The sequence below is a fragment of the Aethalodelphis obliquidens genome, unplaced genomic scaffold, assembly GCF_003676395.1.
Source record: "Aethalodelphis obliquidens isolate GAN/ISIS:26980383/991018 unplaced genomic scaffold, ASM367639v1 scaffold8, whole genome shotgun sequence".
NCBI classification, from domain to species: Eukaryota; Metazoa; Chordata; class Mammalia; order Artiodactyla; family Delphinidae; genus Aethalodelphis; species Aethalodelphis obliquidens.
The window spans coordinates 33,267,024-33,281,845 of NW_020837952.1; the positions used below are offsets into that span (position 1 = coordinate 33,267,024).

The window sequence follows — 14,822 nt, forward strand, 5'->3', positions numbered from 1 at the left end:
ATATATAATTTATAATCTTAATTTTTATGTTTGGAAAAATCTCAATTGTTAGATACTTTTATAAAACTTTTGCAAAAAATGTAAGAATCATATTTTATAGCTAAAGAGGGCCTTTGAGTTTGTTTTTGCCAGTCATCTGCTTTGTAGATTAGAGAGTCAGGACCAAACAGATGTAATAACTACCCTAACTTTATATGGCTAGGTTAGTAACTAGTCCAAGACAAGAACTTAAGCCTACTGATTTATTTCACATTTTCTTTATTTATCATATTGTCACATAAAAGAATAGAGGAAGATCTTTATGTCTGTTATTCAAAAAAGCTAAGTTTAGGAAACTAATGTTTTTGTAAAGTTAGCTAACCTTAGTAATCATGAAAGGTGCCCATTATCTGACACAAGATTGCACCCTGGGGTGTGTAGTTTTAGAAATTGAATTTTTTTGTATTTATTTGCAATAGAAATTATCTCAATAAAATATTTGTTTCCTAAAACCTGATTTATGTGTAGTGAGACATTGGACATAGGCTTTATATATAATGGTGTATTTTTACCTTTGAAAAGTACTAAAAAATTTTAAGTAACATACAGAAAATATCTGATTTAATAAGACTAGAACATTTTGTTTATCCAGTCATAGTTACTATTTACTGAGCATTTTTTATATATCTCATGTAATTATTAGAAAATTCAGTAGGTTAACCCAGACAAGTTAATAATTTGTTTAGTGCATAAAATTAACAGAATCAAGATTGAACATTTGTTTTTGTTGGCAAATCCCATGCCTCTTCCTCTTAATTCTCTATTCTTCGTCTACTCCCAGTTAGAATCTAAACTATCAGGAGATATTTCATCCCTTTTAGTTTGTTTTTTTGTTTGTTTATATGTTTTCGTGTTTTTTTTAAATTTATATTTTATACAGCAGGTTCTTATTAGTTATCTATTTTATACATGTCAATCCCAATCTCCCAATTCATCCCACAACCACCAACCCCCAACTTGCCCCCCTTGGTGTCCATACATTTTTCTCTACATCTCTGTCTCTATTTCTGCCTTGCAAACCGGTTCATCTGTACCATTTTTCTAGATTCCACATATATGTGTTAATATACGATATTTGTTTTTCTCTTTCTGACTTACTTCACTCTGTATCAGTCTCTAGGTCCATCCACATCTCTACAAATGACCCAATTTCATTCCTTTTTATGGCTGAGTAATATTCCATTTTATATATGTAGCACATCTTCTTTATCCATTTGCCGGTTGATGGGCATTTAGGTTGCTTCCATGACCTGGCTATTGTAAATAGTGGTGCAGTGAACACTGGGGCACATGTGTCTTTCTGAATTATGGTTTTCTCTGGGTAAATGCCCAGTAGTGGGATTGCTGGGTCACATGGTAATTCTATTTTTAGTTTTTTAAGGAACCTCCATACTGTTCTCCATAGTGGCTGTATTAATTTACATTCCCACCAACAGTGCAAGAGGCTTCCCTTTTCTGCACACCCTCTCCAGCATTTGTTGTTTGTAGATTTTCTGATAATGCCCATTCTAACCGGTGTGAGATGATACCTCATTGTAGTTTTGATTTGCATTTCTCTAATAATTTGTGATGTTGAGCAGCTTTTCATGTGCCTCTTGGCCATCTGTATGTCTTCTTTGGAGAGATATCTATTTAGGTCTTCTGCCCATTTTTTGATTGGGTTTTTTTTTTTAATATTGAGCTGCATGAGCTATTTATATATTTTGGAGATTAATCCTTTATCTGTTGATTCATTGGCAAATATTTTCTCCCATTCTGAGGGTTGTCTTTTCATTTTGTATATAGTTTCCTTTGCTGTGTAAAAGCTTTTAAGTTTCAGTAGGTCCCATCTGTTTATTTTTGGTTGTATTTCCATTACTCTAGGAGGTGGGTCAAAAAAAGATCTTGCTGTGATTTATGTCAAAGAGTGTTCTTCCTGTGTTTTCCTCTAAGAGTTTTATCATGTCCGGTCTTACATTTAGATCTCTAATCCATTTTGAGTTTATTCTTGTGTATGGTGTTAGGGAGTGTTCTAATTTCATTCTTTTATGTGTAGCTGTCCAGTTTTCCCAGCACCACTTATTGAAGAGACTGTCTTTTCGCCATTTTTTATCCTTGCCTCCTTTGTTGTAGATTAGTTGACCGTATATGTGTGGGTTTATCTCTCAGCTTTCTATCCTGTTCCACTGATCTATATTTCTGTGTTTGTGACAGTACCATATTGTCTTGATTACTGTGGCTTTGTAATATAGTCTGAAGTCAGGGAGTCTGATTCCTCCAGCTCCGTTTTTTTCCCCTCAAGATTGCTTTGGCTCCCCTTTTAGTTTTTGGGGCACTTTTACTGTTTTAAAGGAAAGGAAATGAGCTACCATTTCAGTGCTTCATATACATCTTTCCTATGAAAACTTTGAGATTTTTTCTTTCTGCTTTTTAATTTAGGCACAGCAATTAATTGTTTTGATGCTGTCTCTTTGTAATCTAGATAAATACTTGCAAGTGGCTTTGTTCCTCAGACTTATTCATTTGCTCATAGTATAATTTTTTTTCTTTTTAAATTCTTAGGTGAGGTTAAACTCAGACCTGAAGCTAGAAAACGACTTCTAAGCTATGTAAATGAGGAGCCACTAGATGCTAATGGTTATTTCAATCTGGGAATGCTTGCCATGGATGACAAAAAGGACACTGAAGCAGAGATGTGGATGAAGAAAGCCATAAAATTACAAGCCGATTTCAGAAGTGCTCTGTTTAATCTGGCTCTCCTGTATTCTCAGACTGCAAAGGAATTAATGGCTTTGCCAATCTTGGAAGAGTTACTCAGATACTATCCTGATCATATCAAAGGTCTCATTTTAAAAGGAGACATTCTGATGAATCAAAAGAAAGATATACTTGGAGCAAAAAAATGTTTTGAAAAGATTTTGGAGATGGATCCAAGCAATGTGCAAGGAAAACACAATCTTTGTGTTGTTTATTTTGAAGAGAAGGACTTATTAAAAGCTGAAAGATGCCTGGTTGAAACATTGGCATTAGCACCACATGAAGAATATATTCAACGCCATTTGAATATAGTCAGGGATAAAATTTCTTCATCTAGTTTTGTAGAACAGCCAGTATTCCCAGCTGGTAAGACTTCAGGTATAGAAGGAGACAAAATTCCAACTGAAAATGAAAAAGAAATCAAAAGTAAACCCAGACCCATACAGATAATAAAAACAAGTGATAATAAAAGTCAGTTGAAATCCAACAAACAGTTAGGAAAAAATACAGACAAAGAAACCCCCCACAAAACAACAAAAGAAATCAAAGAAATTGAGAAGAAAAGAGTTGCTGCTTTAAAAAGAGTAGAAGAGATTGAACGTATTTTAAATGGTGAATAGCATTACCCTTTATCACGTGACAGTGGTTTCAAAGAACTTCAGTCTATATCATGTGATTACTTATACTGAGAGCTTTGAAAAATAGCAAGGATACTAACAGTCTATCATAAGCTGCCTCTACGTAGGATCAAAATAAGATTTTCATTAAAGACCCTTTCATTACCCCAGGGTATGTATTATATATGACAGTAGTTTTTAGAGTTTTGGTGACTATAGCAGAAATTACAGGTGGGAAATTTGTATATTTTCTTATAGAAGGAAGATTCTTTCAGCAGAATAACATTGATTACCCTCAGTTAAAAATAATCTGAGGCCTGAATGGTAATCCCATGGGGGCAAATCCAACATGTGCTGGTTTATTCTGTGAATTCATATTTATTAGTTAACTTCATTTTTCCTTTAAATATTGGAATTTGACTATGGATTTGAAAACACTTATTGAACACATTCTTTTTCTTCAGTAACCTTCTATTTCCAAGGGACTTTGCACTACAAAAGAATGCTGGCTGGCTTTCTTTATGTTGTATTCTTTTTTTGATTTTTAGAAGGAACGCCAGATTAAACATTTTAAAATAAGTCATATGACATGTTAGCTTAAGAATGTATTTTCGTAACTGAGTGCTTGTCCTTCACTCTAAATGGCAATTTTTAATCAGGTAAAGTTTTAAATACATATACGCACACACATTTCTGATGGTGCTCATATATACTGTATTTTCATTTTTTTACGTACTGAGGGTTTCACAGCATGAACCACATAATCATGACTCTTTGACTTTTGTTTCCCAAACTATTCCTGTTTATGAGGGTCATAGTCATATTGAGAAGTCCCAGTAGCTATAACTTGATTAAACTTTTGAGCTAAAACATAGTAAGTTTCTCTTTCATCTTAGTGTTATCTTTCTAGTGTTACTTGAATTTTAATTTTGTTTCCAAAAACATACCTTAATTATTCTTAGATACCTTAGGTACCTAAATTGAGTTCTGTTTAACTGAAGGCAAAACAATGTGACAAAGTTTATTTTTAAACACTAAGTTCTTGATATCTTATGGTGTATATTTTTATTAAGTATTTATTTTGACTACTGAGCTTCCACAAAAAACTTAACGCTGTTGGGGCTTCCCTGGTGGCGCAGTGGTTGAGAGTCTGCCTGCTGATGCAGGGGACACGGGTTCGTGCCCCGGTCTGGGAAGATCCCACATGCCGCGGAGCGGCTAGCCCCCTGAGCCATGGCCGCTGAGCCTGCGTGTCCGGAGCCTGTGCTCCGCAACGGGAGAGGCTGCAACAGTGAGAGGCCCGCGTACAGCAAAAAAAAAAAAAAAAAAAAAAAAAAAATTTAATGCTGTTTTAAGTCCATCAAGTATGGAAAATAAATTGCTATTGCATTTTTCTATACATGCATATATTATGGTTGAACCAAAATTTCGTCAGTTTTGGCCTGTTGTCCAGCTAGAAAAAAGATAATTAGACTAGTATATGATTAATAAATTAATCAGTTGGTTTTAGCAAATTTAAACCTGAAAAATGTTAGTTTGAAGAGTAGATACAAATCAAATTTATTAAATCTGACTTTTTTCATGAGTTAAAATGCATTTTTATAATACCTAATAAAGTTGGCTTTAATTTAAAATGTTAAAGCTCAAGCTATCGTCTTGGGATAGTAACTAATTTCTAATTATGTAGCATTTCAAAAACTATATTTCTGTTCCTTTGAAATAATGAATTTCTAATTATGTTTCAAAACCCATATTCCTGTAACTTTTTTCTTAAAGGGATGTTTTATAAATAGGTCATAAGAAACATGGTCTGTATTAAAGACCTACTCTTACTAGGTTCTCTGAGGCGCTGTCATAGATTATTTTTTAGGCAATATAAAGCAAGCACTGACATCAATGGCAGTACATTTTTGATTCATTAAAGCAATACCTGATTTCAGTTTTTAAATTATAGCTTTGTGACTCCAGATATAAGGTGGAGAATACCTCATATACCATGACTTGAAAAATGAAACTGTTATTGTTACATTCTCTACATATATCTTGAGAAGAAGTTTGAGTTTGATCTATTCTGTTATAATATCAACTGAGGATAGTTCAAAAAAGTAGAAGGAAATCTTTTATGACAGCACACTGTAATAAAAGCTTTGAGTAATAATTTAATAAAATTATGTAACTATTCAAAAGATAAAAGATATATTAATATCCAATGATTTTTATAGAAAAAAGAATTTTCTCCACATTAGCACTTAGAACAGTGCCTATCATGTAGGAAGTGCTCATATTTTGAATAATTTATTTAAATCAAATTCACCCTGAGTAATCAATAACTTTTCCAAATCAGTTGTTTCTCAACCCTCATTTCATATTAGAATCATCTAGACCCCACCCTACAACAATTAAATCTGAATTTCTTATGGGTAGAGCCATGCTTCAGTTTTTCCAAAGGCTCTCTAATTTGTAGTCAGGGTTAGGGACCACTGTTCTAAATTCGTTCAAGAAAATCCTCTTAGCTCTCCTGTGTTAACTTTTAAATTAGTGACATAATCCAATTAATTTTGATGTTTTAACTTCCATTAAGGAATATGCTCTTCTGATACCTAGTATTTATTCCATCTTAAGTTCCATCAAGTTTGCTTATGTGTGAGGTGATTATTTTTTCTCTTTAAATTCATAATATAAATTTTATTCAAGCTGTTGAGGTGAAAAAGTCAATGGATAGTTTTTCCTTTGAAGCTGCCATTTGGGGGAAATGGAGGGTAGGGACATTTTAGCCCAATTCACTAACCTGTGTTTCACAGTTGTGAGCATCTGTAAGTTTGAAAAAGAAAGCTCATCATAGGTTTATGTACTAATAAGGGGATGTAGTTTTAGTTCTTGCTGTTTTACAAAAGAAACTTTTTCTCATATTGCTCCTGTATGTGTGTCCTTACTAACATTCAGAACTGGGAATTTTATCTTATAATAATTATTCCAGTAAGTAATTTTATGAAGTTGATGACTTGGAGGATAAAGCAAATATGTTTGCAATTTTGTCTTTACTTTTATGTAGATGTTTGGTATGTGAATTACTCAGTTCTATTAAAACCTCATGCCTTTCATCTAATTTGAGCTCTCAACTTCATGTTACAGAATGCTTCTTTAAGGATGCTTTAATGAAAAATATGAAAATATATAGATTTGTATGTCAGTTTATACTTCAGAAATCCATATATTTGTCATATTTATTTTTTTAAAAACCTAATTGCATGACTAAATCATATTTAAAATGAAAACTCAAATATATCTGGTACCTTTGTCTAGAGTTTTATCTGTTGGAAGATGTCAGCCATCCATGTTAAGTTTTCATAAAATAGTTGATAATTGTATGCATTTTATATTACTGTGGTGTCTGTGTGTACCATATTTCTAAATATTCAGTATTAAATTGATACTTTTTAAAACCTTATCCTGAATTGCCTTTTAGTGTTAAAATGAAAAATATAATAGCATATCAAGAAATTTCTTCCCCCACAAAGAAAGAAGAGCTGGCCAGTAGTTTTATAAGCAATGACCTGAGAAAGGTACATGTTAACTTAGTTCCTAACAGTGATACATTTCCAACCCAGAGTGACAGAAACTCAGTTAAGAAAATGAGACAAACTCAAATGTGAAATTTTATAGACATACACAGTTGAAAGTCAGTGTAGTGAAATAATTAGGAGTTTAAGTTATGAATCTACGTGGATTCACATACTGGTACCACACTTGCTAGTATAACTTAGGGGAAGTTGTTTAACCTATATGTCCTCAGTTTCCCCATCTGCAGGTTGGGGAAAATACTTTCCTCATAAAGTTATTAAAAGGGGATATATACATATATATGTAAAATGTATGTTACGTATTTATGTGTTATAATAGATATATATATCTCATAACAAATCGGCAAGTATCTTTTTTCTTTTAAAAATTTATTTTTATACAGCAGGTTCTTATTAGTTATCCATTTTACACATATTAGTGTATATATGTCAATCCCAATTGCCCAATTCATCCCACCACCACTACCCCCCAACCCCCGCTTTCCCCCCTTGGTGTCCATATGTTTGTTCTCTGCATCTGTGTCTCAATTTATGCCCTACAAACCGGTTCATCTGTACCATTTTTCTAGATTCCACATATATGTGTTAATATACGATATTTGTTTTTCTCTTTCTGACTTACTTCACCCTGTACCACAGTCTCTAGATCCATCCACGTCTCTACAAATGACCCAATTTCGTTCCTTTTTATGGCTGAATATTCCATTGTATATATGTACCACATCTTTTTTTGGCAAGTATCTTTATAAATAGTGCGTGCTCAGCCATGCACACTGTAAATAGCCTTTACCAAAAGTTTTGACCACAACCATAATTAACATCACTCAGTGAATTGCGATTTTTTTTTAAGCCATGAAAATTATTTGATGTGTTTGGCTTAATTGTTTTTATGTGTCTCCAAGAACTAAACAGTTTTAACAGCTGTAACCAGTGGTACTGATGGATCCATCCAATGTTGTCTTTATTATATTTGATTATAGTTTGATAGTATTGCATTGTCATACTAGAAAAGCTAAAGAAACAAAATATTTTTAGTTTTGCTGAAGACTAGCCTTATTTATGGACAGCTTTCCAACAAGCAATTATTAACTTTTATCAGGTATCGTCTGTTTCAGGAACATGACAGTATGTTTACATGTCAAGTTGTGTTTAATTCTATGACATTTCTAAATTGGTTTGTTTAAATAAATTCAGCAAATGGAAATATGTTATATATTTATATTAAATATATTAATAGATTTAAATTGCTTAGGACAGTTCTTGGCACATAGTAAATAATAGATGTTAGTTATTAATGTAATTGCAAGATTTGGGCTTGCATTTGATGTATATTATTTGATTTATATATGTGTTAGCAGAAGTAATGTCAATGATGGTCATGATAGCAAACAAATTATTAGAAATATAATATGAATGCTTGTTCCATAGGCATCAGGTACATAACCTAAAATAATATATGTTTATTAAATATTAAGTGTATAAATTTATTTAATAAATTATTAAAATGTACAAATAAGAACTCAAACTAAGACCTTAAAATTGTACTACCTCACTGTTTCTCTTCACTGCCATTAAGAGGTAGCATAAGATGAAATATTAACACCTAAAAGTCTCTGAAGACTTGATACTTTTCTTGATGAATTCTGTGACTATAGTAATGGGTAGCATATTTCCCATTAAGTAGCATATATATACTGTAAGAACCTGTTACCTTCATGTTTCTGCCTTGAGCGGAATACCCCTTACCAAACCATTCTACTTTGCCCTTTCTTAAAGACTTACATGGTTAAAACTCAGTCTTCTTTACTCCTTCTTTCTCCTGTGGCTTTAGTTTCTGATATTAGGAGCACAGTCTGATTAAATTAATCCTTACTAAAGTGTGGGTGATGGGTGGCCATCTCAACAGTTAATTCAAGTGAACCTCTTGCTTTGTAAAGTTGCAGGCAGTGTAGTAGGATCTATTTGAGGAATATGGAGTTTCTCCCCCATTCTTCCTAAGAATTGAGGGAGAATTCTGCATAGAATTGAAAGAGGCCACAAAAAAGATCTGTAACCACAGCAAGGCCACTCCTGACCAGAGTCCTGTTTTTGATGGGCTCTGGCAGGTGACTGCCCCTTGGAAGTGGAATCAGCATAACTGGGCTGTCAGCAGAATTGCACCTACACCTAATAGCGATATCTGTAAAATTAATTCCTGGGCAGTAGATATAGTGTGTACATTTAAAATGGCCCCTTTATATGACACCATTTCCTTAGGTGGATCTACAGTGTCATTTGCAGGCTTTTTCTCTGCTTATACCTTAAAATCTAGTGTTCTCTCTTCCATCCTTTCTTCCCCCTCTTCTTGGAGCAATGGTTTTAGCTATATGTGATTCCAAATATCCAGCCCAGATTTTCTCTATGCCCCCGACCTGTGAGTCCAGTGGTCTACTGAACATTACATCCACAGGCATTCATTCCTCCCATCCTCTCTTCCAAATCTCATGCCTACTGGATAATAAGTTTACTCTAAGAAAGAAAATATATCCAGCTTAAAGCAGGGAAGGGAGGTAGAGTCCAAAGGGACATGAGATCTTGATAATGGTATAGTATCTACTCAAATACTCAAAACAAAGTTTAAGACAGCAATAGGGTAAATAAACATGATTATGGGACTTAGGTTAAAAATAGATACTCTAATTATACACTAAAAATTTATGATTTGTAATCCATCAGAAGTAAATTCACTATCCAGTGAAATGTAGTAATGAGGACAGGGCAAATAAATAGAAAGTGCAGTACAAAAGAAGGTGTTAAACTAAAGGGCTAATGTAGCAGTAATTAAAGTGAATGTAAATGGGTTAAACCTAACAAAATAGTTTTTTTAAATATTTTAATTATATTCAATTAAATTATATATATATATTACATTGAATTATAAATACAAGGTCCAACAATAAAACTATGACAAGAAGTCTACCAGTAAATATGAACTAAAACAAGCTGGGGTAGCAATTTTAATACACAACAAAATAGAATTTAAGGCCAAACAAGAAAAAAAAATAAGGGAAAATGAGTGGTGTATACTGGTAAAAGGAACAATAGAACAACAAGATATGTCCATCACGAATGTACATGTCTCCTAACGTTACAATCTAAAAATAAACCAAGCAACAACAAACAACAGTACAGGGAAATAGATAAATTGTAACTGGATATGTTAAAACCCTCTGAGAAACTAATGAATGCAGCAGAGAAAAAAAATAGGCAGATAAATTCCTAAATAATAAGTTTGAACTACTAAATTTATGTAGAATTACTTGACACATGGAGAATACACATTTCCTAGCACATATGGAATATTTCCAGGAGTAGATTATGTATCAGGCTCCAAAGGAAACCTTAATAAATTCCAAAAGATGATGTTCTTTGACCATAATGCAAATGTTCTTAGCAGTTTTATTCATAGTAACACAAAACTGGAAACAAGCCAAATGCTCGTCAGCAAGTAAATGGAAAAAAGGTTGTAATATATTCCAACAATGAATATGTTTCAGCAATTACAAAAAAAAAAAACTGACACATACAACTACATAGATGAATCTCTGAGCAGATGAAGCCATACACAAGAGTACATTATATACAATTTCATTTATATGAAATCCCATAACAGTTACAACTAATCTATAGCGGCTGTCTAGAACTACAGGGTTGGGGCCAGGAGCAAAGGAGCCCAAGGGAACTTTTTAAGAGTATGTAAATATCCATGACCTAGTATTCCCACTCTGAGTTGCATAGATGAAATACATATAATGTGCACTAAAAGACAGCTATAAGAATATTCTTAGCAGGATTCTTAGGGCCACAACAAATAACCAAAATATGCATGAAAAGTGGAATATTTAAGTTGTATAAGCTTTGACACAAATAACACACCTGTGAAAAAATCACCACAGTTATGATAGTGAACTTATTTATCACTGCTCAAAATTTCCTCATGCCCTTTGAAACCTTTCCAGTTCCATCCCTGCCTTCTAGCCCTGTCCCTAAACTACTGATCTGCTTTCTGTCTCTATAGATTAGTTTACCTTTTCTACAGTTTTATATAATGGAATCATACATTTTGTCTGACTTCTTTCACTCTGCAGTGAACTGAATGTGTTTATGCCAAAATCATATGTTGTAGCTCTAACTCTCAATGTGATGGTATTTAGAGGTGGAGCCTTTGGGAGGTAATTAGGTTTAGATGAGGTCATGAGGGTGGGGCCCACATGATAGGATTAGTGTCCTTAGAAGAAGAGGAAGAGAGACCAGAGTTCTCTCTCTCCCCCCACCATATGAAGACACAGCAAAAAGGTGGCCGTCTGCATGCCAGGGAGAGGGTTCTCACCAGGAACCAAACCTGCTGACACTTCGATCTTGGACTTCTCAGTCTCCAAAACTGTCGGAAATAAATGTGTATTGTTTAAGCCACCCAGTCTGTGGCATTTTGTTACAGCAGCCCAAAGCTGACTAAGACATACTCAGAATAATTATTCTGAGATTCATCCCAGTTGCTACCTGTATCATTAATTCATTTCTTTTTATTACTAAGTAGTATTCCATATACTACAGTCTTTATTCATTTATCTTTTGATGGACCTGCAAATGTAGATTTTCATCTCTGGTGTAGTGATTTTTATTTTCTCTTTTACGCATTATTTTTCAAATACCAATCAATAGAAGTATTTTAATTCCATTATTTGTAGTGCATATTTTCTGACTGTTAGCTTCAATTACACCATTTCTACAAATGGCCATTTGGGAATTTAGTCCTCATTCACTATTAGTCCACGTGTTTCTGGAGGTGTGGAAGCCAGAGCATATGACTCAGACGTAAGTCATTCAGCACTTGGTATTGACCCATCTACTGTGATTCTTTTGGAAATGGGCATTTGACCAAACCAAAACGAATGGAATTACCCATGATTTTGCTAACATTTTATTGACTTAAACTGAGAGAGAATGTAAGTTTATATTTGTGGCAGCCATCTTCCCACCATAAAAAGAGGTCCTATTAAGAATGGAGTCAGGACAGAGTTAGGCAGATCATTGAGGTAGGAAATTGGGTCACAGAGATATTGTTGGAGACCTGGTCCAACTGCATCTGAAAAGACAATAAAGATAACCAAAGTGGAAGCAACTTGAGCTATATCTGAGTGGTTGTGTGAACTTTTGAACAGGGACTAGACCTTTTATGTAGTCTAGCCAAGCTCATGAAGTCATGTGAAGGGCAGTGTGGGCCACTCAGTCCAAGTCTTGGAAGTTAGCAGTTTTAAGTGTAAGACAACTGGTTAAACTGACTGTCTTGTGCTGAGTAAGGAAACAGGGTGAGAGACCTGGTTTTGAAAAATTCAACTTATTAGAGCCTTTAGGAAGGTCAAACAAGAATGAGAAAGTTTTAAGGTGGATCTGTTCTCTCTGCAAGCGGATCAGAGAATATTATTTTAGTATAACGATCCTTTCTACCTGCAGTCTGAAGTCTGAGACAGCTGCTACTACAGTAGCTGGATTGGCAAGCGTTAGCAAGCCAAAGTCTCTGCCCCAAACTAACATTGACTGAAGCAAAAGCAGAGGTGGGAGACCTAGCAAGAATGGTAGATGAGGAAATTGTAACCTAGTATCTCAGGTCCTTTTCACATTCTTCCATTTAAGCCGACATTGCCCGAGGCAGGGACAAATTACTCCTATTGAGAAGATGCAGTCCAGAGGCACAAATACTAAGGAAAAGGACATTCAGCTCAGGGCCAAAGAGATTGGCGGTGCATTGTGGCTGTATTAGGTTCCTGGGGCTGCTGTAACAACATACAGAAACTTGGATGGTTAAAACAACAGAAATGTATTGTCTCACAGTTCCAGAGACTAGAAGTTTGAAATCAAGCTGTTGGCAAGGTTGATTCCTCTGGAAGCACTAAAAGAAAATCTGTTTCATAACTTCCTCCTAGCTTCTGACAGTTTGGCAATCCTTTAGAAGACAGAAAATCCAAGGATGATTTCCAGATTTAAAGATCGACTCTTCTTGATATCTCTATCCCTTGATATAGAGTGAATGGAAATAGATTGAAAGTATATCAAGAGTTTAAATAAATTTTATTATTAGAGAAATCCCAAGCCTTACAAACAAGAGGCTAGGGTTGCTCAAACCTTAAAATAGTCCTCAGGCTCCAGAACCTGAAGTTAAAGTACACTGATAAAGAATTACAAGAGGCATCTCAGATGTGGTCATGGAAAACAATCGTGTTAACTCAATAGATTGGATTGTCAAAGCAATCTCGTATAAATCATAGATCTTACTTTACACCAACCTTTATATGAAAAGATATAAGCAAACACCAAGTATAGGTAAGAATCCATAAATTTCAGGTTTGCCTACAATAAGAAAAACAGATGGGTCAGAAATATCCTACTAAAACATTTTGTAGGTAGGGAATCCCTGTGTGCAAGGAGATGTGGTGGAAGTCATTCTTTCCTGTTGTCTCCACTAGGGAAGAAGTGGTTTATTGACCTGTGATTAACCATTTTCTCCTCAACAGTGGAAGAAAGATCCTTCCAGAGAGCAGATCTAGAACAGCCAGACTCGTTGACAAAGGAACTGCATTTCACTTCTAGACTGAGGGGTCCTTGCCTTATACTTCACATAAGATACAATGTAAGTTATATACCAGAAACTGTGTTGTTTTCCTTCCCCAATGGCAGCCTAGGAAAAAAAGTGTGTTTTAGATGTTTGGGGATTCATTAAACTTACTATTTAGCATTAGTTTTCTAGGCCAAGAGGAGTTAGAGAGAAGTCTGACTGAGATGACTGTGCACTAAACAGATATTTTGGGCTTTGAGCTGTATCTGTAAATGAATGGGACTTTAAGTGTTATTGCTTTGGGAAGGTAGAGGAGAGTGTGTTTTCATTGGGACATAGCATAGGTTTATTACGGAGGCAGAGATATTTTTGAAGGTGATTGAATGGGAAGATGGGGTAGACAAATGAATGGATATTTCCTTGGTTGTGTTTGCTTGCTATTCAACACCAATTCACCCTGTTTCTAGTACTGCCATTTGGAGATTCGTTCAGGGATGCGCTATTAGAGGGAAGAAAGTGATCCACGCTGAAAGAAATAAGTGTATTTCATCCCCTGGACTATAGCCATTTGTAGCCATGAGTTCAGGAATTTGTATGTGACAGAATAAGTAAGATGCTGGAACTTCCCAAAATCTCTTCCTCTTTTCCATTGGATTTGACTGAGAGACAATCTAAGTCTGGAGTTAGAGCAGCCACCTCCAAAGAAAAGGCATGGAATCTGGCAGTAAAGGAGCATGATGAGTGAACAGAATCGGACAGAAAGAATCTGGGTCCAGGTGACATCATTTGGTCCTCAGTCAAGATGCAGTAGAACCCCAAAACTGGATTTTTTAGATACATGAAGCAATTATTTTCCTTTTGTTCTTAAACCCCCTGGATTGGATATCCTGTTATATGAAATTAAATAAAACCCACTGATACAGTTTTTTAAACATTTAAATACCTTTTCAATGTTTTGTAATCCAAGAAAAACTTTTTTCAAAGCAACATGTTTTTCTGGAGTCAAGTCTGACATTAATCAAAGACAGATTGGAATGGATAAAATTGCTCAACAGGAGGGAATATAAGGATTATTTTGCACATTTTCTGGGTTTTGTACCCTCTTTTAAAAATCTGCACAAAAAATGTCTGATTAATATGCCTTTAAAAGTCCTACATGATCCTCCTCCTGGCTTAATCTCCTGTCTCTCTCCACTTCACCCATTTCACTCCATCTCTACCAGCCTTCTTGCTGAGCTCCCACCCCAGAGCCTTTGC

General features: G+C 34.7%; 1 protein-coding gene across 3 annotated transcripts in view; it reads left to right on the forward strand.

Annotated features, from left to right (window-relative positions):
* TMTC3 (transmembrane O-mannosyltransferase targeting cadherins 3) overlaps positions 1–14,822 on the forward strand; it is an 83,323-nt gene that overhangs the window by 58,097 nt on the left and 10,404 nt on the right. For 2 of the 3 annotated variants that reach the window (XM_027107143.1, XM_027107144.1), the window contains exons 14-15: positions 2,581–3,387; positions 13,525–13,640. In XM_027107143.1, coding sequence (XP_026962944.1) covers positions 2,581–3,387; positions 13,525–13,640 — 923 coding nt within the window. Of the gene's footprint in view, positions 1–2,580; positions 3,731–13,524; positions 13,641–14,822 lie in introns of those variants that run through there. The other variant, XM_027107145.1, reaches the window with a different exon arrangement.